The 27,969-nt window shown below is 46.0% G+C and overlaps 1 protein-coding gene across 1 annotated transcript in view; it reads left to right on the top strand.

The window, feature by feature from the left end:
* The window catches only part of IGSF9B (immunoglobulin superfamily member 9B), a 103,085-nt gene extending 87,934 nt beyond the window's left edge, over positions 1–15,151 (top strand). Inside the window, exons 19-20 of the mRNA XM_073320740.2 lie at positions 5,041–5,162; positions 5,996–15,151. Coding sequence (XP_073176841.1) covers positions 5,041–5,162; positions 5,996–6,219 — 346 coding nt within the window. The 3' untranslated portion in view covers positions 6,220–15,151. The remainder of the gene's footprint in view (positions 1–5,040; positions 5,163–5,995) is intronic.
* Positions 15,152–27,969: the final 12,818 nt, after the last annotated feature.

Raw genomic sequence — 27,969 nt, 5'->3', positions numbered from 1 at the left:
GATATAGGCTGTCTAGATGGTTTCTCAGACTGGACCTTTACATGCCAAGCAGTTGCCTAAATTCTCTGCCTGTTTGCTCAAGGGAAGAGAGGCAGGGAAGATGTGTGGGGAGGGAAAACTTTTTTTAAATTGCACCCTGGGGTCTTCCTGCCTCTTCTTATGACTTGGCTTCCCATTCTGGTGGAGGTGGGTTGCAGTTCTGTCCTGGGCTTTGTCTGCTACTCTTCTAACCTCCGACACGTAAAGGCATTTGAAGAAGAGCAACAGAGATTCTTTGCTGGGTTGGACTAGTGGAGCTGCTCTCTTAGCCTAGGGATAAAGCCCTTCTTGCTATGGATACTGGAGACTCTTGTTTCAGCTCCACTGAGGAGGAGTGGTGAGGCGTGCAAGCTTTGTTAACTCGCTCTTCTAGATATTGTCCTTTGCACACTCAGGAGCTGGCTGCTTTGTGCACTCCCTCAATAACGGTGAGGCACCTTCAGTAACTTTCTGTCCATATGGTTCTGACTCATGCTCATCGGGAAGTGTGGTAAATTGAAGACCAGGAGAATGTCTCCATTAGTTCTTCTGACCCAAACCTGATGCTTTGCAGAGTCTGGGATCTGAGTTCACTTCGGAACCTTGTAGAAAGTACCTGCTGCATTTTTAAAGCTACCTTCAGTGCTTCAGAGTGAATAAGTACAGGGGCAGGTTCCTTTGCATCACACATGGTGTATTCTAGATGGTCTTTTTGCATAGGCTGCTGCCCAAAACACTACAGAAGGGGCAGGAGGCATGAGAGGTCTTTTGCCAGTCTTGGAAACAACCACAACAGGAGAGTTGGAGTTGACTGCAGAAATAAAGGGTGGCAGAGAGGCTCTAAATCTGTTGGCGAGTAGCTGTCCTTTCCTCTGCTATTGTCCACTCTTTACATCTACGACGCCTGAGGTCAAACTCTATTTATGGTGAAATATGGGTTTAGTGTGCTCGTGATGTGTGGCTGGAAATGGAGGAGTGGGGAGTCCTATTTTAGAGAACAAATGGAAATGAGTTTGATGGCGTTTCATGCTAATGTCTAGTGGGCATTTTTCTAGCATCGTAAATGTCACAGTTGCTGATATCTTCTTTGAAGAGGCACATGGAGAAATGGCAGGGGCTGCTACAGGTCAAGGCCGAGCGATATCGCTATAATTGTGTGGCAGTGGGGACCAGCAGCAGATTAGGTGCTGCAGGTTAGAACTGTTTCTCGGTTCAGGACTGAAAGCGCAGGAGCTGTTGGGCTGGAGTAACAGGGGTCAGTCTTGGTCAGGACTGAGTTCCATTGTCAGAACCATTTGGAGAAGTTCACTCCGTACCTGCCTGCATATAGCAGCCACACACTTGCTTGTATCCCGTTGATCTAAAACTGAAAACTCTCTCAGTAAAATAAGGCATGGAGTAATGTGTGCGCAAGCTGGGTGCAGAGGAGGGCAACCGCTAGCCTTGTCGGTACCAGTTGTTGTTCAGCAGCACAACATAATGTGCGGCTCATCAGAGAACACCAAATAGAGAAATGTTACGGGAGCACGAGCTTCTAAAATGAAGCTATAACCCTGCGTTCACCATTGGAGGCAAACGTTGGCTTACTGAAAGGAATTGAACTGTCGTCCCTTCGCTCTTACGCATCCTAATTCTAGTCCATCCGAGGAGGGTGAAATTCTCACTTGGCTCCAACAGGAGGGAATTGTGGCTTGTCTAAAAAGGGGTTTTGTCCTCTGCTGAAGTTAATGCCGCCTGCTTTGTGGGGAGTTCCAGCTATTCCATCAGAGATGGTCCTGGGGATCTGTCTCTTGGCACATTAGTCAAATCTTGATGTCTCTGCTTGAGCGGTGAACATGAAAGGGGCTGTTCTATACCCTAAATCTTATGGCTTTAGTTGCATCTGCTGGTGCCCAGCTGCTCAGTCAAATTGCTCATTATGTTCCATATGCTTCTCAGTGCTGTTAGCAAAATCAAGAAACTTTGCCAGTCATATCAGTGTCTTTAAACACGTTGGAAGTCACCAGCCTGCAGTATTCGAGCAAAGCACCAACTGCTACAAAAGTCCGTTCCCATGTCAGCTCGTCTTGTCCCAGCGTAAAGTCTCACCATGCCACTGTGGCCTTAACACCAAAATGCAATGAGGGACGTAGCATTGAGTTATGGGAAGCCCGGTTCTGTATATATTAAATACTCAGGGAGTTCCCTCCTAGAACAAATCTCAACTACAGTGAGATGCTACCAGCTGAACAGGATGAAAATAAAGAATAATCTCCACATCCAGATTTTTCATAGCTAAATGGATGGAATACCCTGAATTCGGCCCACAGATACCTAACTCCTCTGTGATGTCTTTTTTCATGGAATATTGCAATACTTTAAGCCTCACAAACCCCATGTGCGGTGGGTATTCTCTTTATTTTGCAGATGGGGAAATGGAGACACATTGAGGGATAAGTTACTTGGCCAAGCTCTTGCAGTGACTGAGCAGAGAACAGAATCCAAGTATCTACTCCAACACCCCCCCCCTTCTTTCAGTGCTCCCCAGACCCATTCAGCACCAGACTGATGTGATTGCAACCAGGGATTGGGTTTCATGTGTCTTGCAAGTTCTTGTGTTTTGCAAGGACCCATGCAATTTCCGGCGTCTTAAATTCAGGGTTAAAGCCTAAGCCTTAACCTAACTGAGAGTGTGTGTGTGTTTTTTGTAGTTTGCTTTTCTCTTTGAGCATTGAAAGGAAGGACAAATCCTCCTCTTCCTGACCTGCTGTTGGGTCAGAGGCTGGCTTCTTGATTAATACTCCACATTGTACAGAAAGAGCCTTCTACGTATTGGATTTATCTCTGGGAAGGCTCCAAATGACCGGATGGCCGCTAGAGTATCTGACAGTGGCATCTAACAGTGAAAGAGAGCTGCTTTGGTTTATGGCCATTTACAGTGCGGATTCCCCACAGACAATCAGGCAAACCTTTCATATTTTCTCCATAGATGGCACTTTTATCTGTGGGAAAAGCACTGGCTAATGTAATCGTTGTCTTTGTCCAAATCTTCTGCTGCTCCAGCCTGCCCTATTGGCTCTCTCCATCTCTTTGTATGGGAAAACTAGAATTCTTCCACTTCTTTACCGTAGGCTGCCCTGCAGCAGGCATGTAAATGTGAGTTTTGCCTCTGAACATGTCGTCTTCCATCAACCCCACACTTATCGGTTCCATCTTGGTTTCTTCTGCTGCCTTGAAGATGAGCACAGGAGAGTCAATGGGAGTGAATGAGAATCCCAGTGTGCTGGACTGCTCTTGGTTAATCTCAAATGCAGTGAACTGTGAACAGAAGACCAGCTCCGATTTGGGTTCAGATTAACCCATGCAGGGGAGTGTTACTGAAATGTACATGAGCTGACACATAGACACCCCATTCTTGCTCCCATTGCCCAGTTTCTCTTTCTTTGAACCCTCAAGTTGATGGGTGAAAGGTGTAAGTGCAGTATTCCTTGCTGGTGCTAACTCTTTGAAACTGCCACCCGGCAAAGAATTGTTGCCTTTATTTTCCTCTTTCTCTCAGGAAACGTTACGAGCTACCCCTCTCTTAGCAGGTGTTTTGAGACGATTTGATCAGTGGTCTCCAGTGAGTGAGTAATGATACCAAAAGAACATCTCCTCTGACTTGGAAAGGTGTGACAGAGGGAGGGGGAATGTACTGGAGGCTCGGTGGATTAAATCTGTCCTTTCATCTCAGGAGAGCTGGGTTTGAGTATTGGCTTGATCTCACAGCGAAAACTACTTTGTGGACCTGGCCTACTCACTTTTATGTGAAAACTTGAGAATATATAGTAGGACAGACTTCATCCTGAGGGAATGCTTTTCCTATACTCACCTGGCCCCAGTATCCTGTCTTCCAATAGCTAGTCAGGGAAGGACTGGCAGCCTGGAAAGAAATGCACAAAAAAACCTTTATGCAAAGAGCCCATTTCCCATGCACCAAACTCTAGAGAAAACATTGACCTTGTAACAGGCTTTGGTGGAAGAATAAACCAGACGGAGAATAAATCCGTGAAATGAGCTGGGGAAACTTGCACTACTGAACCCCTGAATGAAAATCCCGTTGTAGGAAATAGAGATCTGCCCCCTGCCGCCCCTCCCCCCCCAGTGATAAAATCTTGTAACTACTTTAATTTCAAAGTCATGGTATGTCTTATTCTACTGGGGAAGAAAATCAGAACCCTGGCATCTATCCTCAGTTCTTACTTTATGGTGTGTGTTGTGGCCCAGAGCTGTGATCCTGGAAGGGGGTACCAACTTGCCAGCCCCAGAAATGCTGGCTTGTAAACTCTGTGTGTTTCTGTTTGCCATTTGGTCCCTGTTTTTGCTGTGGGGCTGGGGAAGGGAAGGGTCACTGCTTGTAGTCTGTCTGGGCCACTGTTGCCGTAGCCGGCGGCGCACACAGCGGTAACATGAGTGCCGCTGTCCTGTTACCATACGCCTTTTGCTTTCTCTTTCTTTAAAGGGGTTTGACGCGGGTTCCCAGAAGTGCCTTGCCGGACATAGGATCTGCCCATCGCTACCTACTTTAATGGTTTTGAAATTACAGAAACAAATGCATTTTTAAGACGTGAGCCTCGGTACCGGTTGTCTTACAGCATGGCTCTTCCAATTCCTCCACAGCATAGCCATCAGCAGGCATTTGATTCTGTCCACAGGAACAGCCAGGGCTGGAGCCTAACACCTCTCTCTAAACTTTGCCAGTTTCTGCCTGACCTACGCTCATCCATGGTATGAGAGGGAGGGAAACAGTGGACAGGGAAGTGTGTGTGTGTGGTGGGATGGGGAACTACAGCTGTCCCAAAGGCAGTGAGTAGATGGTGTCATGTTTCCACCAGCATCGTATTTAGCTCCAGTGCAGCCGGCTGACCTTATTCCATTGGCCCAGGGTTTCTCACATTTTCCTTTCCATGGCAGAGGATGACCGGTCCCTCTCCACCCGAGATCTCTTCTGGCTGGAGTGTGACAGGGGGCCACTGATGGCACGTGTCTGCTTTTCCTTTCTAGAGAACGTCCATCTCCATCCCGGAACGCTGCTGCACCTGAGAGGCTCGAAGCTCTGAAATACCAGCGGATAAAGAAGCCCAAAAAGTCATCCAAGGGCTCCTCAAAATCCAGAAAACAATCCAGTGAGTGTGAGGATCACAAGACTCCCCACTAGTCTCCCTGTCCATCCTCCGTTTGAGGCCTGGTGCAACGCTCATTAAAGTCTCTGACTCTAATGGGAGTTGACTCAGGCCGGTGGACTGTAGGTCTCTATTTGAGCTACTATAAAACCTGTGTTTTATTCTCTTGCTCAACTATTCCTTATAAAGGAAGCCGGCTCTTTTTCCACGAGGCCACCAGGGCTTCCTAGTTCCTTTCAGCTGTAAAACGGAAGGCCCCATCTCCTGGTTTTTGGTTTTTTTTTTTTTATTTTCCTTGGGATGTTACTCCAGATCTTAGTCCAGAAGAGGAAGGGGATAACTTCCCTTTGTAGTCCTGAAACTAGCTGGAGAGCCCTGGAATGACCCTTCTTCCAATGCCTTTAGTGGCTCTCTATCCATTTAAATTCAAGATCCTCCTACATCTCTCCACCTACATCTCTGCTGTCATTTCCTCCTGCTCCTTCTCCAGCCCCCATCTTCTCCTCAGGTCCTCTTCCCTTTGTCTCCTCCTCCCCCGCCAAGCTATGTGCCTTCCCTCGCACTGTCCCCTACACTTAGAACAACCTTCCTCTTCCTATCCTATATCAAATCCCTCCAAAAATCCTCCTCACTCAGCTGAGCATCCTGTGTTAACCTTCTCCCCAGCCAAACCACCGAGGCTGGTACGTTGTCCTGACTTAGACTGTGAGCTTCCCAGGGCCGGGCCCAGGCATTTGTTTCACACGCGCTGTAAAGCACCACATCAGCTCGTGGCATTGTTATAGGTAACTAATCCTCTTTATCTCTTGTCCTCCTCCTTCTCTCTCCCTCTTCAGATGGTTCTGCCTCCCAGGTTCAGCACCTTCCCAACTCTCAGGTACTGTCGCCTGACGAAGCGGTCTCCCTCCGCAAAAAGAAGAGACACTCTCGTCAGGATCCCTTCGCTCGCCTCTCCGCATTGAAGGATGACCTTTGCCACCGGCAGCTCCCTGAGGACCAGACAGCTATTCTCAACAGCGTGGACCACGATGATTCTGGCGGGCATGCCACCTTACTTTAGCGTAGCACCAGCCAGCGAAGGTTCAAAGGTGGGGGGGAGGAGGGAGAGGAGATCTCATGAGCTACAGACGCGTGTGGGGAGAGATGGGGTGTGAGCGTCAGCCTGGGTTCTCATACCAACAAGCTGAATGTGCAAAAGCGATCGTATTTCACTGGGTGCACACAGTCTGTTTGGTATCACATCCAGGAAACCCAGCATCCAGTCTTTGCCCACTGGGAGAGGCTCTCCCTTTCATAGGACACCTTCCATTTAGTGCGGATCGTGGGGTGGGGTGGGAGGGAGGAATATCCTAAATTAGAGGGATGGAGGGAAAAATACCCTAGCCTCACCCACCCCCTGCCATTTGGAACAGGAAAAGGTGAGATTGGGGCTTGCAGGGCTCAGAGTGAGAGGGATTCAAACTTAGTGTTGTCATAAGAGTCTGTTGTTCCTCGAATCCCCCTCTCTCTGCTACGGCTTCAATTTTATGAGTGCTGGAAGAAGGATGAGATTTTACATCTTGGTTTCCAAAAGTTATGTATAGATTTAAAAAAAAAATCATAGATGCAGTTTGCAGTGTATATTTATACAGTGTGTATTTAGGTAGGAACATGGAAGTAAGCAAATGGCCTGAACTCACAGGAATCATTTGGATTCCACAGAAAACAATGAAATGACACACAACAATCCAGATTGGAACCGATGACCCAGTTAATCTGATTATTTTAGAATAATGCATTACAAAATTATCCCAGAAAAATTTACCCGTGCAAAATCTCATTGCCTCTCCAACTTTTGGCCCAAGGATGATGGATAACAAAAACACAAATTATATTTTACTTCCATCCAAAACCCTCCCCCAAAACTCCAGGATAAGTAGATGTGTGAAATCTTGCAAGGTCACACACAAGCGCACTCTCAAAACTTGTTAATTTTAAGGTAACATCTCTTTGCAAACCTGCAAGGATGGGGGTGGAGGGCGGAATTTAAATCCGAGGATCTTCAGTCTCAAACGAGGCTTTTGTCAATGTTGAGGAGGGGGTTTAGATTGTCAATTTATTGTTAGTGATGTTCCGTAGTTCACTTTGTAAGATTAATGAAGTCTTCGAATACAAGAGCTCACGACAGGAGTGTTTACAGTCTTTAAGCTTTGCTGCCGAGTGAGGAGAGAGCTCGGACTTTTTTTCTGCGTGGAATGTGAATGGAAATGGTTCTGCTGGTGCACCCCACCAAAAAGCCCTGGCTGGGATGATTTAGTTGGGGATTGGTCCTGCTTTGAGCAGGGGATTGGACTAGATGACCTCCTGAGGTCCCTTCCAACCCTGATATTCTATGATTCTATGAACTTCAGTCTGCATCTTCCAATCTGTTGCCCCACTGATGGATGTGAACCAGGCAAACACCACAACGCCTGAGAAAAGGCTTTTGGAAGGTAACTTTTGGTCCCCGGAGCTGAATAATTGCTTCTAGCTGCAAGCAGTAGAAACAAATTCCGTCACCTTGCATCAGTTCTAAATATGTTGCTGATATGTCCCCTCCCCTGTTCCACCTCCGCCCCAGTTTTAGAATGAATGTGATGCATTGGGTTTTAACACTCCCAGGATTCAGTCTGAGGAGTTACGTTGTCATCCTTTTACCAATGCCATTCCAGCTCTTCGCCAGAGTGTATTTTTGATTCAGATTAGTTGAAGACCGATTCACATGTCCATCAGTTTCTCTCTGGATCGCATAGGTCTATATACGAGCGGCAGCTCTGGTGTAGTGAATGGAATGGGAGGCTAGGAGTCAGGATCCCTGGGGTGTCTTCCTGGTTCTGCCACTGACTCATTGTGTGGCCTTGGGCAAGTCACTTAACCACCCTGTGCCTCAGGTTCCTCATCTGTAAAATGGAGATAATGATACTTAAGCTCCTTTGTAAAGCACCTAGAACTCTACAGATGGAAAGTGCTATATAAATGCTAGGTATTATTATATTCCAATATTGAAAAATATTTAGATACTTTCTAAGTGGCAAGATCAAACAGTGCATCCAGGTCTTTGTGTATTTCATCCCTTGTGCTGGAGTGTGAAGATGGTAGCCTGCCTGGGAATAAAACAGTTACGCTTTTTAAAGTATTTCATGTGGGTGTTTTTTTGCTTTAAGTGAATTCAGGATGTAGAAACAGTCTCAGGTGAATCCTGGGAGGACCTAGGTACTTCTTTGCACAGAATCTCCACAGCCCAGGCCTTTCACTTGCGTACTTCCCAAGGTGGGTGGGGGTGTGTGTGTGTGTCTGTGTTTGGTTTTTTAAGTGGGATGGCCACAACACTTTCACCAGTCTTGCTGTGGTGAACACGTGCTTTGACTATTATACTTGCTAATGGTTGAACCTCAAAGGGCTCAGTGGCTGGACGAGGCATCCAAGAGTTTCAGATGCTTTGTAAAAATGAACAGTTTAGATCAAGCAATATCAGTGAGTCAAGTGGCTGGGTGAAATTTAAAAATTTCACCAAGTAGTATCCCAGGAAGACTTTTATGAAGGTTTTTGTTTCCAGTCGCATCAGATATTCAGAAACCACAATAATAATAAAAATGGGTAAAATTTTTCAAACATCAAAATCCTGATTAGGCTCCAACCACATCAGAGAGAGCTCTGTGATAAACAGTGGTATTTTTTTCCAACTTAAAGAATTCCATCCAACAGGAGACAGATTTGCTCACAAGGGAGAGGAGGATACTCTGTGTAAAATCTGAATCTCGAGCAGGGATTGGGGCATTTTGGCAAGCATACCGTTCATGGCCCTGGCTAGGTGAGAAACCAACTTTGCCTGTGGCCCGAATGAGTATTTCTTTCTGTACTTTTAAGGATTGCCCTAGGCTCTACTAGGACCTGGATTGGATTTCATGTCACTTGCACACTAGGTGTAAAAACTGAGCCCATATGACATCAGCTCACTGACGTTAGTGCCAGATTGAATAACAGAAACTGATTTCTAGCCCTGGTCCAACAGGCCAGCTGTTTTTTTTAAAAAAGACGTTTTCTCAACGGGGAAGGAAGCAGTTAGCAGTAGGTACCGTCTCAAAATTTTCCAGGAACTTCTGCCTTCAGGGTTCCCAATCTGTGGGTGTGTCCTCACGTATGCTAATGTCACAAGACTCTGGACCCCCTCCCGTCTGTGGCACAGAGGTAGGCTGTTTTACTACTGCTTCCAATCTCTAGGTGAAATTGGTCCCTGTGCAGAGGGGGTAGCACAATGTCTATGCACTACTTAAGTCTCTCTGAAGCTCTATTTTGATGAGGTGCATAGGCCTTCTGCTGACTCTCTGTACAGGGCAAACTTCACTTCACTTTCAAAGACCCTTCTTTCTTCTGCTCTTGCTTTGTAACCGTCCATGCAGGATGTTTACTTTTTGAGCATTTTCTGGGCTATTCGTGATAGCTCTTCATATTAACAGGGCAGTATCTTGGGTCTCTTGGGATGACGGTCTCCTCAAGGCCCTCTCACTGTCCTGATGTACGTAGCCCTAGAGGACTTAGATGCAGGGCCGACTGGCAGAATATGTCAGCTCACTTGGTCCGTCTTCTACAGGTTTGTTTCTTTTGCAGACACTTTGAGCAGAGAGCCCCCTGCTTTCCAGGGCCTTCAACCGTTAGCGACTGGAGCTGCTGCCCTCTGTCTCTTTCAGCTCTGTGAGCCATATAGAACCCAGGAAAGGGAAATCCAGCCAGTGAGCCTCTTAGAAGCATCTTTCCTTTTTCAAACTATTCTTCAGCCTTTACAGCTGCCTCCTCCCCATCTCCTTTACCTTAGTTACTGTTGTGGTTCATGTTTGGGGAAGAGGGAGATGCCGGGCACGACGGGAGAAAATATTGGCTCCCTTCAACCATAGCAAATGTGGCCTGTGCTCCGGCAAACGGCCTCTCCCCTCATTGTGGAAACTGCTTTCACAACCGTCTGGCTTTGATGGCCTTCACAAGCGGGTTTTCTTTTCACCTTGGCAACCTGGGACATTTGAGCTGTGCCAAAGGATGCCAAGCCTTCTCCCGTTTCCGCCCTGTTGAAAACCTTTTGCCTTTTTCTTGGTCAGCTGCAAACACAGCTTTTTATTTAACCTGGCAGAAAAATTCCTGGGTCGAATCCCCTTTCTGTAAAGCTGTCCTGGCTGGAAATTTTTGCTGTTTCATTAGCAAAATTATGGCCACTCCCCATGGAAATACAGCCCTTTTTATTGGTTTCCCTGGAAATCCCAGGCAACACCAAAAAACCCACTTTCACGGGACCTGTGGGACACCACCAACAGCAGGAATGTTTTTCATCTGGCTCCACCGAGCGCTCCTGCTTTGTCAAGCATGTAAATACCACAAGATCATAACATCAAATCCATCGATGCTTGCACCTTTTTGGGAAGTTGGTTTTCCTGCTGTGTAGAATATTTCTGTGTAAGAATTCTCCCCATCGCAATCCTTCAGCTCCTTTTCCACATAATCTCAGTTGCCAGATGTTTTTACAAGACAACTTTTCCTGTTGCAGCTAGGTGTGGTGGTTTGAGGACATGGGCAGCAATGTGGGGGGGGTGGGAGTGCAGGTGCATTGCTATAATTTCTGCAGCTCAACAGTGAAGCGGTACCTCAGATGTATACTGTATCAGCCGTGTAAGTACAAAATCAACTGACTGAAGCAGAAAAAGTTTGATTGACTTGAATAGTAGTATTTAAATCTGACTATACCCTAGACTTCCTTTTAAAACTGAGGGAGGGAGGAGCCAAGCAGAACTTCCTCTCTCACTATATTTTGTTAAGCAAATGTATATTGTCTCCCAGGATTGCCCCTGGATGCCCTGATGTAAAAGTTTTCTCTGCAAAGGGCTAGTTGTTGCACTCTGAGAAAAGAGGAGAACTGACTAAACTGCACTGTCAAAGTTTGGAGGGTTCCCCTGACCTCATCAGAGCGCAGGCTTTGTATGGCATTCCAGCTAGCCCTGCAGATTTGTTTTGAAAAAATTAGGCCCAACTCTTTGAAACTCAGATTTGCCTTGCAAATCTATTCTTTGTTCAGAACGTCTTATGTTTATAAGCAACGTGTACTGGTGTGAGGAGGGAGACTTAGTAAGTAGATTTGGGTGTTAATACCTGCATGTAAAGTAGGCACTTGAAGAAAAATGATTTTGCAGTTAAGGTACCGGACTGGAATTTGAGAGACCTGGCTTCTGTTCCCAGCTCTGCCATCGACTGTGAGAGCTTGAGTGAGTGACTTAATGTCTTTGTGCCTCAGTTTCCCTGCCTGTAAAATAAAGTAGGATTGTTTATCCCAATCTCAAGGAGGAGCAATGAGGCTTAGTTATTAATGTTTGTTTTTTATGATTTGAGACCTTCAGATGGAAAAGGCTATGACCTGTGTGGTCATGTTATGTATAGATACCATGGTATCTGGAGGCTATTATAAATTCACAGGATAGAAGTGCAGTGTATTTCTTCTCAGATGTCTAAATATGCTTTGTGAGTGCTGACCTATACCAGTCAGATGCTGCCCCCAGATGCAGAATTGAGCACCTTGTCTTTAACTCCCAGATTTCTTGGCTCTTCTTTTCACTAATCCAGGAAGTCCTGGTGGTGGGAATCCATGATAACTTTTCCAGTGTATGGAGTTTGCTACCTGAACAGCAACTGGAATACCTCCTTGGTCACTTACTTCCATTCTCCTGTTGTGAGTTTTGAAGGCTGTTCTCAGTATGTTGAAGGTGCTATGTCTGCTTGTGGTGTCTCAGTTTATCTCCACGGCACTGGACTGTGATTCAGCCGTACTTTCAGGGAGAATTGGAGACGACGATCCTGTTTCTCGTTTGGTGTGGAGGAAAAGCTGAGTCAGACATGCATGCAAATCGCAGGGAGTTGTGTGGTGATAGCTACTGAACTGCATATGTAATGTAGGCTTGGTAAGTGAAGTTATCCCCTTATTAAATGGAACTGAAAGGCCTGGTTTGAGCATGCGACTGGGTGCCAAGAGTTCTATTCCCATCTCTGCCACTGGCTCAGTCCGTGGCCTTGGGCAGGTCACTTCACTTCTCTGCTTCAGTTTCTCCATCTGTAAAGTGGGGACAATAATATTAATTTACCTACCTCACAGGAGTGTCGTGAGGATTCATTAGTTACTATTAGTAAATCCCTTTGAGGATAAGATGCACTAAAAATGCATATTTGATGGGGCTGGCCAGGGAGGGCTGAAGGACAGTCCACCAGTGCCGCTCCTAAGTCTGCCAGAGGGTCATTCTCTCCTCCTCCTCCTGTTCCAGCCGCTATCAGCTTGGCAGAGAGGCCAAACTGTAGTCCCAAATGCAAACTTCCTCCAAACACTTGGTCCAAACCTGCTTCTTAGTGGTTAATATCATTTGTGATGGGGACAGCATTTCTGATATCTTACTGCTTTAATCCTTTTTTTTTTTTTTAAACGAGAAGTTTCACTCATGGGTTTTAGGTGAAAAGCTAGACGTTTGGATGGACACTGAAATATTCCAGGTTTGTTGGATTTATTGTTTTGGAACAATTAGCTAGGCCTTGTCCACATGAGAGAGTTGGCACAGCTATAACTTGAGTCGGATTTTAAAATGATGTAGTTGAAATAGTGCAAAAGTTGGACACTCATATTTTGGGTTAAGAGTGGCTTATTTTCATTTAGTTAAACCTGCTTCTAATGGTTTTAAACAAAACTAAAATAAGTCTCCGGTTTAACTAGATCACTTTGAATTCTCACCTAAAATTATACCAATGTAACTTTCTCATGTAGACAAAGCTTTAAGACGCTCTTAAACTGAAATAAGTGTGTTCACACAAGGGGAGTTGCATCCATTTAACTGAATAGGTTGGTACAAGTTTCTTGTGTAAATTTGGCCCTAGATTTATTTATGTGCATTTTTATCTCTCCTGTTCATTTGTATTACAGACGTGGAGCAGGATTTTTCCAACTTAGTACAACATATTAAGAAGGTGCAGGATTCTCTGGGCAATAAGCAAAAATCATGGCATTTGTTCAGGGACACTCGTGTGGATGCAAAATTCTTAAAGAAATTGGATTTCAGAGGCCGTAAAGTGTGAGATTCTGGTCCCTGATGCACTGGTGTAAATTTGGAGACCCTCCATTAACTTCAGTAAACAATCTAACTAAAAACAAACTTATCCTAAAAAAGGTACATTTGGGAAACGATCCCTGTTGGTTGAGGTCTAATGACAGTCTCATAAAAGCAGAAGCTGGATTTTAATAAATAGTGCCAAAGAGTTAATTGATGGATATCTAATGAATATGTAGTGCACAGCTTAATGTCTTGTCTGAGCTGTCCTGAGCCGCACCACTGTAGCAGCTGTGGTGTTAGTGTGAGGGATTAGTGAACACGCCTACGCGGGGACGTGGCATCTCCTAAAGAGGTTCACATTAGTCCCCGCAGTAAATATATGTGGGGACATCCATCTCTTCTGTAAATCCGCTGCAGTCAGTGCTGTTACCCCAGGGGTAAATATGGCCTGTTCTCCAGACTTGGGTGAATTTTATGCCCGGTGACTTTGCTTTCATTCTGAACTCTCTCTTTATTTGAGAGACAAACCATTTTTAGAATTGCTGCTTATTGTTGAGGAAGGAGGAGAGAGAGAAGTCCCTCTTGGGCTTTAAGGGGTCAAAAAGGCTAAGGAGGGGCTTGGATGGAGAGAGCATGGACGTGGTTAGTTTTCTCCAGCACAGGTTTGTCCTTGTCCAATGGCTTCTGGACAAGATGACTTCATTTGAGTCCGATGCTGCTGCTGTTTTAAAATCCCTCCTTGGACAGCAGCCGCCTGAGTGGATTGTTTGGGGTTTTAGAAAACTAATTTTTGTTACAATTGCTAGAATTTTTGTATTTCTTCAACTTTTTTGTCCTATGTCCCCACGAGGTAGCTGAGATCCCCCCCCGGATCGCTGGCTGTCCCAGCATTCAGGGACAGGACCTCCAGTGGCCCAGCTTAGTATTCCCTCCTCATGAATGGTTATTGGAGTCCCTCCATAATGAGTTTTCAGGCATTACTATATTAGCTGGGTCAGTTTTTTGGTGATCGTTTCATTTGTTTTTCCATTTGCCCTTCCGTTTGGGTGGTGGAAGCTTTCACTGAGCAATGTAGGGCCGGCAGCCAGGCCGATTATCCCAATTTAGGATGATTAAGTTTGGAATTAATTTTTCCTGGTGATCACTAGTGCAGAAATCCAACGCTTCTGGCCTGACAGTCCAGATAGGAGAGGCAAAAACTAGTAAAACTTTCTGGCTCATATTTAGCAGATGCTCTCTGTAGCAGGTTGGGTGGCTCCCTCTATCTGCCCTTTTATCAAAATGCTGAAGGCTCGTAAGCACTACAGTGATGTAAATAATAATAAGCTCTTTGATTTGGCAGCTGCTGTTGGTGCAGTGGATTTTAATGGTCAATGTTAGCTGCTGGGAAACGTAACTAACCCCAGCCCAGATCGATGGCTGTCCATTGCTTTTGGATAGGAGTCCTCAGCAAAATGAGGCAGTATCACCCTCTTTGCAATACGAAGTCTGTCAGTATACAGTGCACAGGCTAAGGATGAAGATGCACATAGGTGACTTTTCCCTTTTTGTTTTAGTGGTAGGCTAGAACCAAATCCATGGATCTAAACACGTCTGAACTTCGAGAAGTTTGGATCCAAGTCCAAACTCGATGGCTCAGGCCCGTCTCTACTTGGATTTGGAGGCTGCAGAAATAGTTTTCCAGTGAGGATGGACCATCAACTCCAACTTCCTCTATCTCCTCACTTTCTGTGAACCTCTTGGGGTTCACCAGTCACTCCAGCCTGGAGCTGGCAGTTGATCCTTCTATAGAAAGGAACATTTCTGAAGAACTGAAAGAGATGTACATAAGCGCTATATAAATAGGTAGAGAAACATAGGAGAAGAGGTAGATGTAGACGCACAGAATTCTGATATATTTGCATGTAAAGGGGATGTTGAGGGTGATGGGTATGAGGTGGGGTTGGGGGGAAAGTGAGGGAGGGAGAGAAGGGGATAGAAGCAATCAGACTCTAGGCAGGATATAGGAACAGAGACAGGCATGGAGCACCCCTCCCAGCTACTCCCCATTACGAGGGCCTGACCTTCATTTTGTTCCTCTGTCCCCACATCAGGACCTGCTTCTTTTTTCCTCTCTAACCATTGCAAATAATTTAAATCACCGAATCATGGAACCAAGATGGCAGCAATGGGATGCATTCAAGCTAGCCGGCCCAAGGAGAGGGGAGCTGCGTGAAAAAGGTGTTTAGCCCAGGCCCTGTCTGGACTGGGAAGGAACTGAGGCTTAGCAGAGAGGAGCAGCCTCTTGTACTGGAGCTAAAAGTCAGTGGGCCCTGGGCCCCATGAGGCACCAGTTTCTATGTGGTCCACAGAGACCTACATCTTCACTTGCTGTTTTGGGTCTTGGCCTTGTGTATGGACTCAGGCGGGGGAGAGGGCCACTGAACGGTGAGCTGGGGAGTGAGCGGGACAAGTCTGTGGCTGCTCAGGCAGTGTCGGTTTCCTCACAGACACATGATAGTTTTGAGGCCCATGAAGTGATCCCAGCAGGACAGAGTCCCAGGGACATTGGGCTGAGATGTGGGCTGAAAGGGTTCTCGCTTGTTTGCTACCTAGCATCTGAACTGAGAGCGATTTTGAAGCACAGAACACCCACAGCATTTACTGTGCAATCCTCAGAGACCTCATAACTACATCTCAGCGTGACCAGGAACAATATGTGCAAGAAACTGATTACTTGTGCCACCAGTCTCTCCGTGTGGCTGCTGGACAGTCGACTGTCAGCACGGTTTCTCACTTGGCAATACAAAATGGCAGCTTATTTCAGTATCGGCTCTTAGCAGAGGAGTTGGGTTGGCTTTGCTTCCTGTAGGCTGGCAAGGGCTACACTCTTCCAGCAGGGCTGTGAACTGCCACTGGTGGCCAAGCCAATGCCCCAGGAGGCCTCAGGATATCTTTGAAAGCAGCCTGTCCTGCTTTGTGGTGCATGCATGCATGTATGCAGATGAACATGGTGCGCATGGTCAGGATCCGTGTGCTTGCGTGAAAATGGATGCATGTCTGTATGACTAACCCCAGTGTGTGCATGTGTGGGGGTGATGTTTGCAGTGTTAGATATACTTACACAGTACAAGGAGAATTGAGACTATCTTGCTGCCAGCCACACACTAAGATCTGAGTTTGCTCCCTGTGATGTGCATTGGAGTCATTTGTCAGGAAGTGTGTTGTGGTGGGGAAGGGGTAATGAATAATAGTGCTGTTGTCACTGTTTTGATGTCCATTTAATGGAGAACAAGAGCCGAATTCTGATCTTGGTCTGCGTTTACACTAGTGTAACTCCATTGACTTGACTGAAGTTACTCCAGTCTGTGTGAGAGCAGGTTTCCAGGGGTTCAGTAACCAGGTGCAACTCCCATTGACTTCAGTGAACTTACACTTGCTTATACCACATTTCCACATCTCTGCTTATGTGGTCTACTGACTATCTTACATCCTTGGGTGGAGGGCCTGCATCTGAGCAGCTCTCAAACTGGACTGCCAACATTGCCTGGCACAGGGAGTGCTGTAGACGGGAAGCATGTAGATGCCTGGGGAGGATTAGGAAAGGCATGTATATAAAAATCCTCTCTACAAAAAAAGCTTTGCTATGTAGTATTTAATGGCACCTCATTTGTTCTCTGACTTTGTTTTTAAAAACAAACACACAAAAGCCCTCTAATATAAAATCCATATTGATTTTACTCTCTGGTCACTTATGAGGTGAAGTGGAACCTGCTCTTTTCAGAAACACTTGCTTCTGAGGAGACCGATGAAAACCTATTGCTTTTATTCCTCAATTTGAGAAATGTAGCATTTTCCATGCCAGATTGTACCACTGGTCAATTGAAACTAGTTCCCTCCCATAGTCATTTATGCCAGAAACTTCAGGGAAAGATGAAAACCCCTATAAAATGGCCTGTTGTCAAGGGTTTTTATTTGGGGTGGTGGGGAGGGCGGGGAGTTTGTGTGGCTTTAGATTAAAAGGCTCGTTACAGCTGAGAAAGCAGCGATGGCATTGGTGTGTAAGGCTATGTGCCCTCAAACTAAACTGGTTTGGCAAGATTGACACACGCGAGAGATTTGTGTAAATTGGAGAGTTAAATTTAATTTGCACTAGTTTATATATACACACTATTTCACTTTTGTGGTAGGAAAACAGATCGCTGTATGGAATTACGAGTGTCCACCAGGGAATGCTCATAAAGCTTTATTCTGCTCTCCGAGAAAGGGGCTTGAGGCAGTTAAATTTGGATGAGAGCTGGGGAAGCTCGGAAGTGAGTTCAGTTCTTCCCTGCCCTCTCCACAGGATACACTCCATGCGGAGAATGTTCTTAGTCAGTTTGTTGTTCTGTCCCTATCAGCTATTCTTTGAGATGGGGTCCCCCCCGCCCTCTTGTGTGTTAACCTAATAGACTCCTCAATGCCTGAGTGACTGTTCCTTGTCTTTTGTATGGCAATATGTATCTCACCCAGTTTTGCTGGGTAACCTCAGGACATGTGCAATCGAGAGGTCGTGCCCAACCCAAATGCTAATGGCTCTGGGAGTTTGATAAATTCATGGCTTAGGACTTTAAATAGGGAGAGGGAGGTGGGTTGGCCTGGGTCTTGGGGATTCAGATGTTGCAAGCATGCTTTTTGGTGATATGTAAGGATTTTTACATTTAAAAAAAAAAAAAAAAGGGTGGAGTATTCTTGTAATTCCCAAGTAATGAGGGGTGGTTCTTCCAGCTTCTTTGCTTCAGGACAGAGTGTAAGAGCTGATGAACCACTGGCAACCTCTTCTGAGATCAGGTGGCCTTCAGCTCTCAGGGTCTGGTCCATTAGCTGCCAGTGCATTGCACAATGCATTGAAATACCTCCTGAATGGCTGGAAGCTCTGGGGAGGTATGGAATGAGGGACAGGATGTCACATAGCTACCACTGTGTATAGGCAAGCCTGTTTGTGTGAAGGAGCTGGGAAGCCAGGCCCCTTCCGCTTGCTGGTGGGGACCAGGAATCTCCTTGATCCTCCTTTCATTGCAGGCAGAGCGAGATTTGGAGCTAAAATCTGCCTTCCCAATGCCCCCGTGCAACCCAATTTACCTCTGGATGTAACCAAGGGGAGGAGAGTTTGGCCCAAGGTTTTGAGTGACCAAAACCAAGGTCTCTCTCAACAAAGCAGGAGGGCTTCTTTTCCGTTCCTCTTGAGGGTACAGGATAAAGCTCCCTTGAGAAGCCAACAGACCTATAGGGGCTATACATCTCCCTTGGAAAAGTTGATCCTGGGGCTTGAAACTGCAAGTATATGTCCCCTGTTGTTTCTGAAACACCAGGCAACAATGAAACCGACTTGACGGGTCACAGTGTCTGTATGACCCCATAAATACATGATCTTTGTGCATTGAAAATGGCATTGTATATACAACGATATAAATAAATATTTACTTTCTGTTTTAAAGGGGAAGGGAAATAAATAAGAAGTATTTAAAAGAAAGTACTTTATTAATATGCATCCAAAATGTCCAGGAGGCTAGAGAGAGAGGCTGTCAGAAGTGGAGAGACTCTAACAGCTGGAGCAAAGGTAGTATTTTTGAATTGTGTTGCATTTAGAGTCCTCCACTTCTTCATCCATATATAAATATAGACGTGTGTGTGTGTGTGTGTATATATATATATATATTTATATATAGTAAATCACATAGTTTGCTTTATTTTTTGTACCCATGCTTAGCTCCGTTTTGAGCAACACAGTGTCTTAAGGTGATCGTGGGCTTTGTGATACAACAGATCTTCTGCGTGGCCCAAACAAAATGTCCCAGCTGAAGGTGTCCTCTGGATCAGGTGGGTCCATTAGGAATTCATGTGATCTTTTACCCTGGCTGGAAGCACAGGGGGTGTTTGGGCAACACAGCCGGTTTGGGTGGCTTCCTGTATGAGCTTCAAATCGTTCTGTTCCACATTAGTTCTTGCCATTCATGCCTGTGGTGCAGCATATCTGTTCTGTGAAGTGCATTTAAGTTGTCGCTGTAGTATACTATCACTTCGGAATAAAAGGAAAAATAACGGGGGTGGGGGGGCATGTTTAAAAACCATAAACCAGAGGAGGTGGAATGGCTGATGCACAGACGCACCGGGCCACTATAAACTGGGTGCACAGACCTTGTGGAGTATTACAGCATTCGTTTTTGCCATGTGCGCCTTTTGAATGGATATGCAGGCTTATGGAGGCCTATTCTAGGAGGTGTCTTGTGAGAGGAAAGGGAATCTGCTGCTAATGTGAATTAGGACCGACTGCAATGAGGAGAAGGTGCTTGTAGCTGTATTTCTGCTTTAGGCAGCGTTTGACGTTTGTTTTTCAGAGAAGTGAATTTGTACTTTATTTTTAAAGCTGTTTATTGGAAAACAAATGAGCCTTTTTGATTTAGATTAAGAAATCCAAGTCCTTAACACCTCCTGCAATTACCATCAGAGTGGGATGACTGTGTTTTCACCACACAGCCGGGCAGCCTCTGCATTGGATGAGCTGGCTCTGGAATGACCTGAGAGGGAAGGTTGGATTTGGCAATGTTGAAGATGATACTGTTCCATAGATCTGTTGTGGGCCCCTTCTGAGCTTCTCCAGATGTAGTAGGTCTTAGAAAGGGTGTGCCATTACCTCGTTATGGTTTCCATTGGTTACCAAGCCTTGTAGGCCCTCTGTCTTCTAAGAATGTTCGTTGCCTTTCCAAAACCTGCAGAGAACTCAGCATCTAATAACAGCAGATTGGGGCTGGGGGCAGCTGTAGCTGACATTTAAAGAGCTATTTTGTTCAGCACATTGGAGTGGAACAGCTCTCAGCAGCTACAGACTTTGTCCACTGGAGGCCTCCAGCTTTCAGGGGATCCTCAGTGGAAGCAAGGCTTTAAGTGGATTTAATTTTTGTAAGCTTGGGAATGCCATGGAGACTTTTGATGTTTGCAGGGAGTCCCTCGTGTGACCTCTAGACAGACTCAGTTGGGGGCATATTGTCTGTAGGTTTCACCCGTATCGTGGAATTCAGTTGCCCACTGTAGCAGGGCATCATCTCTCTAGGTACTTTATATACCTGTTCTAAAAGGATCGTAGACTTTGAAGCCTCATTAGGTATCCTCTGGGACTGCCGTTTCCTGTCCCTCTCACCAGGCTGTCCAAAGCCAAGGTGTCCTGTCTATGGCACAAGCAGAGATCATTTCAGAGGTGTAGTTTTTAGCTCACCACAATTCCTCTTGGCCAGCAGGGTGAATTCCATGAAATAACATGCAGTTCCTGAATGAAAACAAAACCCCACTCCCTTCCTACTGGAGTTTTAAAGGGGCAGGACTGATAACTGCGCTGCAGGTACAATAGAGTCGACTACTGAAGTTTTTTCAATTTTTCTTCAAAGCAATATTGAACCAAACAAAAAAAACATGACTCAGAATTTGGGTGAGAGAGAAGGCATGTCAAGGCTGAAGGTAATTTCTGAATGATGTGAAAGACTGTTTTTTAAACTTAAGGCAAGGATCCTTACTCTGGGTTTCCATTGCATGTTCCCACTGCTGCCTCATCCCAGTCGCATGCACATAGATTCCACAGGCAGAAAAGAGTAGAAGATGGAACTGAGATCTACAGTGCAGTTCAGAAAGACGAGTTTTCACAATGCTGAAAGAGGGATTATCTGTTTGCCAGGTGAGCCAAACAAACTGTGGCTCCATTGAGGCTAGCAGCAACAGTCCTGTGGTCTTCTCTAAGACCAAGGATTGGCACCAGACCTTCAGAAATGTGTGGCCAGGAATGAGCAGTAGGAAGTCCTGAGTTCTAATCCTGACTCTGACACTAGTTTCCCAGAGTGCCTTTGGGCTTGTACAGTGGGAACCAACCTTACCTGCTTACCTTGTAAGGTTGAGGATTAATGAGCTAATGTTTGTGCAGAGCTTTGGAGCTGGAATCTTGGCTTTGAGTAAGTTCTAAGTATTATTATTGTGGACTTGAGGCTTCTAGCGTTTGGCTCATTCTACCTCTTATTCTCTTCCTGTCTTTGGGCATCTGACTCTGTGGGAGTCAGTGGGAGTTTTGCCTTTGACTTCAGTGGGAACAGGCCCTAAATGAATAATGGGGAGACATTTGTTCCCATTAAGCTCTGAGGTCGGAGGCTTGGTCAGAACCCGCAACAGGTCCAGTCTGCGTTTTCTTGGGAATTGTCTGACTTTGATAAAGAGAGGCTGAGCAGGTGGCCAGATATGGGGCAAAGGGCCTTGCCCTTCACTTGGAACCAGCAGAAATGTGGCTCCGAGAAGTGGAAGCATGGACAAGAATTCTGGGCCTACCTAGCCTGGGCTCTGGCTGTGCTCCTCCCATCGTTGGCCCCGTAGCCTGACTCACTCACTGAGAGCTGTTCCGACTCCCTTTGATGTGGCCATGTAATTCCCACAGCTGAGTCCACGTAGAACTTTAAATGTTTGGTCTCTTCCTATTGGATTTTGGTCCAAGTGTGTGTTCTTTGTGGGTGACTTTCTCCCCACTCTGCAGAGAAACCAGGCCGGCCATGAGTTCACGAGCATGATCTAAAACCTGAAAGAGGCCATGTAAATGCCCATCCTCTCTCAGGCTGGGTCACTTCACGGAAACGGCTCTGCCAGGGCCACCAGTGGGACAGGCGAGTTGCCTAGGGCAGTGGAATTTGTATGTATTCTTTGTGATGTTGACCCTGTGGCTATGAGAGGCATGCAAGCTCCAGATGTCACACTGATCCGTGCTCACGCAGGTTAGGGAGCCTGTTCTGCCCACATTCCTTCAGTTACTTGTCATGGGGCATTCTGGCCTCCAGCTTTGAGAGCCCAGCCAGCAATAGTCTGGCTGACCTGAAAAGCAATGGATTGTGGTCAGAGAAGCCCTTTTGTGTCCTCCCCGACCCCAGATCATGCCTGGCTTCAGAGGAGCTGCCACTGTTGATGGGGCAGGGAGGGATGCGTACTTGAGGGAAACATAATCACCCTTCTCCTCCATACTAAAAACTGCTTGCAGTCTTCTCTTTTATGTATGGCTTCCCAGCTAGGGGAAGGGAACAATCAGGAGGAAAAAGCAATGGTGTAAACTGCAAAATAGACCTCAAAACTTTTCCATCCCCTTCCTTACCCCAAAGGGGCTGTACGTCAAGCAAGTAGGTAACCGAGCAAACAGTAAGAAACCCACTGGAGGTGGCCTAAGGGCAATCTCCATATAGAGCAGGCTCCAGTCCCTTTCTCAATATCTTACCTTGGGAAATTTCTTTAGTCCCCAAGAAGGCACTGCGGCATGGTGGGGCGGTATTGTGAACCAGCCCAGTAAGCTATACTGCGCTGCTATCACCGACTTGTCCAAAATGCGCCCAGCACACCAAGCTCTGTGCCAGGGTGACCCCAACCGGCGAAAGCATGAATGTAACCCGTTCAGGAGGGATAGGGACACTAGGAATTCAAGCCCTTCGAAACGGTGCAATTTCTTTCTTCAGTGTCACCTGTTAGGTTTCTTGATCTTCTATTCTTTTTTTTATAAGGGAGTGTTTCCAGTTACAAGTCAAGATTTGTTCAGCACCAATTGCTAAGAGAGCAAAGAAATACATGTTAGATGGCACTGATAGATTGCATTGATTAGCAGAAAATATGTGAAACACTAACCAGTAAGGACAAGGACTTCCCCAGTCACCTTGTTCTCGGGCTGGGTGGTTTACCATGCACTTTGAGTGTGGGACACTCAAATTGCGGTGTTGTTTGTTGGGGGCAGGGGTGTTAGCAGCTTTCTTGTTCCCCCCCCCCCATTCCCCTCTATCCCAGAAATCACTTACAGAAAAAATAATGGCAAAAAGACATTTACAAAGCACACTTTCTACAGTAATATTATTAACCCTCTTGATGCCAAATGCAAACCAACGGCGCCTCGTTTCCAACCTGATGCGCTAGGGTTCAGGGAATAATCTCGGAGACGAGTGCCTGTCCGCTTTCTTTTTTACACCCAAGCCCCGGTGCCCATCTGTTGTACCCACTTCAGACGTCGTGCACGTTTTTGTCGCGCTTCTTGCAGCATGAAGCGTTTGGGGGATTTGCTTTAAATGGATGTTCTGGGAACTTGAGGATTTTTTAAAACCTTAAAAGGACAAATAAGAGGGAGGGGGAGCGAACACAGTCGAAAAGGTGTTTCAGTAAGGGCCCCGCTTCTGGTGCCCACAGTGAGCCTACATCTAAGCCCCCTATAGGATCAGAAGTAAGGGAGGGTGAGTTTACAGCTTTTCCTGAGCTCTCCTTTGGCTTCCATCTACCATGTGGCTGCTTGTTTGGAGTGCTCCATCCATCCTCCTGCCCAGAAGCACTTAAAGGGCCAATCTTACTTTTCAGGTCCCAGTCCCACTCCTGCTTCTGCCCAGTGTTGTTCACAAAGGCCAGTGCAAGGCATGAGGGCTGCCGACTGCAGAATGGATCTGGACGGGCTAATGATCTTGGGGATGCCTTTTTCCCCTTCAGTTTGTTCCCTCTATGGGCTTCACATACACGTCCTCCCTTCTCCCCCATGGTCAATAACTACGTAGGCTTCTTTTTAGAATGATCCTGCTCTGGGGCAAGGAAGGAGTGCCTAGCATTCTTAGTCTCAAAATTTAAAAATAGCCAACTTAGGACTTTCTGTGTAACTGTGGACTTTCTGTTTGGATTTCTCTTGTGGGAAAGCCCTACAGAATTTTAATAACAAATGATCACCTTTCTATTGGTCTCTTGAGTCATCATATGGAGTTTAATAGAAAATTATATCCTTATAGAATTCTGTAGGATAGTTTTGAAACTCCTATATAAAGCTTATCATTTTTCTATTCAATGTGATAAGTTTTTAGAGTCTGTGGAACCCTGTTAAATTTCCATAGGCCCCTATTGGTTTAATTCCCTGTTAAACCGGTGGGATTTTCTTTAGAACGCCAAGTGATCTTCTGTTGTGTAGGGTCTTTTTTTATTTCCTTTTTTTTTAAACTTGCCTATATTTACAAATGACTTTAACCCTTGAAGAGACCATTCAACCTAGTTTCCATTTCTTGAATGTCGAGTATTACAATGTATAACACACATTAGGGTGCTCTTTGGTGCTGTTTTAAATGGTAGCCAGTGGGACTGGCTTTTTTAATAACAATAGTAATAAAAGAAACATTAGTCCCACTGGTTCCTTAATGTTTGTTGTTGTGGTTTTCTTTCTTTTTTAATAACAGTTAGTGATCTGAACTGAACTTCTGTGCTATTGGTTACTGACATGTGCACGTCAAACGCTTAGCCGCTCTGTCGGTGTGGTGACCGTGCTGGTGGCGATTGCGAGTTGGGGTGGCTGTGTAATAATTTAACAATCGTTGGACTTTGTTTTCCTTGTGTTTTTAAATTGCACAGATGCACACAGCAAAAATATTCGACCTGAGCCCGAATGGCAACTAGAGGGTTAATTTTTAACTTCAGGTATGATTTTCAAGAGAATAAAATTAAAAAAAAACAAAACAAAAAAAAAAAACCAGAACACTATTTTTTCAGTAAGCTTTTTTTTTCCTGTAAACAATTTAGAAATAAATCCAAGACATGATGGTGCTGTACCAAAGCCTTATACAAAACTTATTCTGCGCTCTATATAATCTCTCTATAGCTGTATAGTTGCTCTCGGCCTCTGTTTTTGTGAAGGTCTGTAAAATACCAGCAGGGAGCAGTAAAGACTGGGACTTGGCCCTGGAAGTTTAGCCAGCAATGGTGTTTTGTCACTTGGGAGCCAAGGGCAGGGGGCCTCATTTCTGCTGTGGGAAGAGATTGGTCAAATTTTATTCAGTCCCTGACTTTGTAACGAGGGGAGGAAATGGGGATGCTCTCCCCAACTGGGTGCTAATCTGTTCTTGGCAGGTAAATGTAATCTCCTGGGGGATCCGGACGACAACTCTTTTTTTTTTTTTCCCCTCTCCCAGGAAACTGACTATGCAGAGAACCCCCAGGAAGCTGAGTGTTTCCCTTTTAAGAGTCTTGAGGGCCCAATTCATTTCTCTCACATTGATGCATCCTGCTTTTGATGTCAGTGGATGTGCCCAGGTGTTACGGAGAAGGGAATTTGGCACTAGTGGGAATACAACCAGCTGGTACTGAGAAATCTTCCAACTCAGCCATTCTGGCACTATACCTCATTTGGCTAAAGCAAACACAGACCTTCCATGGTTCTCTCTGTCAAACAATGTCTAGCCCCCCAACACTTCCTTTCTTGCCCTATCCCAAATGAAGAGCTAACCTGTTTGGCATTCACTGGAGGCAACTCCTAGTTGCTTCTAGTTTGGTGGCTCTAAGCAATAAACCCGCTCTGTCTGCCAAGGATGTTGGCCCCTTAGGTACCTGGACTACTGCCACTTTAAAAACATAGTCTAATAAACATTGGAGGAAAATTAATTTGAAGCCCTACCTTAATGTGACTGGCTTGTCCCTAGACCTTCACTTGCTGGTATTTTAAGGCCTGCTGAATACTAAACAACTCATCACCAGTAACATTGCATGTCCATAGATGGATTTTTTTAAAATATACCCAGTTAAGAAATTATGGCAGTGTTGCAATGTTAAATAAAACTAGCCATTCTGTAGGAGAATGATGGATTTTGGAATTGATAAAGTTTAACATTTAATTGCTCCTCATGTAACATTACTTTGCTTCAGAAATGTTTTGTATTTTGATATAAATAAATATTTGCTTAAAAAATGCTGGCATGTGGGGTCATGTGCTCTTGTGAAATCCCTTCCATCCTCTAGTGACCTCTCCCCAGTCCATGTTCCCGCTGATGAGACTTCGGGAATATTCCATCAGTGTCCTGTAGGTCATGTTGAGTGAATCTTCCCTCGTTCATGTGTTGTTGCTACCATTGGGGTAAGTGACTGGAGAATTCTGTTTTGGCAGCATCTTATAGTCACGTTACCCTCGTGCGGCAAAAGTGTAAATGATGAGACCGGGCTCAAGAGAAGAAACTGAACTGAAGTTCTGTGCCTGCTGTCCCCTCCCTCTCCTTTGCTCCCGCTGCCTCTCCACAGCCTTAAACAAAGAGAGAAGGTTCTTGGTGTCCCAGGTGTTGACATAGCTGGGACACCGCTGGCTATTACCCAGTGCTGCCAGATCAGTCATGGCAGCAGTCTGACCTTTCAGAGGAGCCCTGGGAAGTGTATGGGAATGGACACCTGGAACTGAACTAAACTATTGGTTCCAACCTTCCTTTTCTTGGAATCCCCCTTCCGATAGACTGGTGGGCGTACCCGCCTTCTGCGTCTCCTCAGGTAATGCCCTGGCACAGTTACCGTGTCCCCATGTCTTTTTTTTTTTTTGCCATCAACCACGCAATCGTTCGCTCGAATGAGTTAATGGCAGCTTGATCACCTACCTTCCAACCATGCCGTTAAAAGCAGAGCTTCATTTTTGTTCTTGCTCCAAATATGAAAGCCCAACCTTTTGAAGAGAGTTGAGCAGTTTTTCCTGTACAAGTATCTCTCCATCAAGGCATGTCAAAAGAAAACACAAGCCCTTTTCTATTGCGCCCAGAGCTTAGGGAGCAAGGCCCTGTACTAACAGCAATTATTTAGCAACTTTCAACCTGAGCAATCCCTACATTCTCTCCAAAACCTTTACTGGAACCACTTTGCCCACTGCTGAAATGCAGACTCCTCTAGTGTGGGATAAGACCGCTGTTTCCACAGCGTCATGACACAACTGTTTGGGGGCAGGAAGTGAAGAATCCTGGAGAAACTGCTGCAAGGATTTATGGGGGTAGACTTGCAATCCCGAACAATACCTAGCTAGCTAGACCCTGGAATGCCCTCAGGGGAATGGGGTTCATGCCTCATCTTTTATGAAAAGTGCCAGGGGATCTTTAATGGCCAGTGCCTCAGTTTTATGTATCTTGTGGAAAAGATGGCACCTCCAGTAGCACAGTGCCTCTGAGCACTATGCTGGGGCATTGGCTCAATGATGAGTCCGTGGAAAGTGGATCACCACCCCTTCCTGCAGCACCTGGGGGTTCCTTCGTACCTTCCACGAGGAGTAAAACATCTTCCAGTAAACACACTTGCCACAGAAAGCGTTGGAGGGCCCCAGGGCTCTGGCCTGGGATTTGTAAGACCTGAGTTCAGTTCCCAGCTCAGCAGCGAACACCATGTGTGACCCCGGGCAATCACCTTGTGCCTCAGTTGCCTCATCTGTAAAATGGAGAGAGCACGTCCCTCCCTGACAAGGGGCTGGGAGGATAGAGCCTGGGGGCTGAAAGGACTTAAGTGACCAAATGCCACTGAAATTCAGTTAGGCACCTAATGCCTCCCTTAGGTGCTTTTGGAAACCGGTGCAGTGCTTCAGCACCCCTGGTGAGGGGAGCCTACATCCCACAGAGGGGAGGAGCCCAGTAACTTCCAAGGAAGGGCTTAGGGGCTTCAGAAGGGAGAATCCCTGCTTAGAAAACACAGGAGCCTCCTCCTGGCTTCTTTTATGAGTGGCGTGGGGGGCTGCACAGGGAGGCAGTTGGCTGCTGCCACCTACCATTGTCACAGCACCGGCGGTTGCTGTGTCACGGAGCCTGGTGATGCAACAATGCTGCCCCCTCAACCCGGAGTCTGACTGCAGAGGCCAGTTCCTGCGGAAGAGGGGAACTGAGGCGGAGGGAGGGCTCGCCTCCCAGGGGAGACGGTCCCCTAGGATGATTATTTCCTCTTGGGCTGTGTATATCTTG

This window comes from Lepidochelys kempii, chromosome 22, assembly GCF_965140285.1.
Source record: "Lepidochelys kempii isolate rLepKem1 chromosome 22, rLepKem1.hap1, whole genome shotgun sequence".
NCBI classification, from domain to species: Eukaryota; Metazoa; Chordata; order Testudines; family Cheloniidae; genus Lepidochelys; species Lepidochelys kempii.
This window is presented reverse-complemented; position numbering and strand designations above follow the sequence as displayed.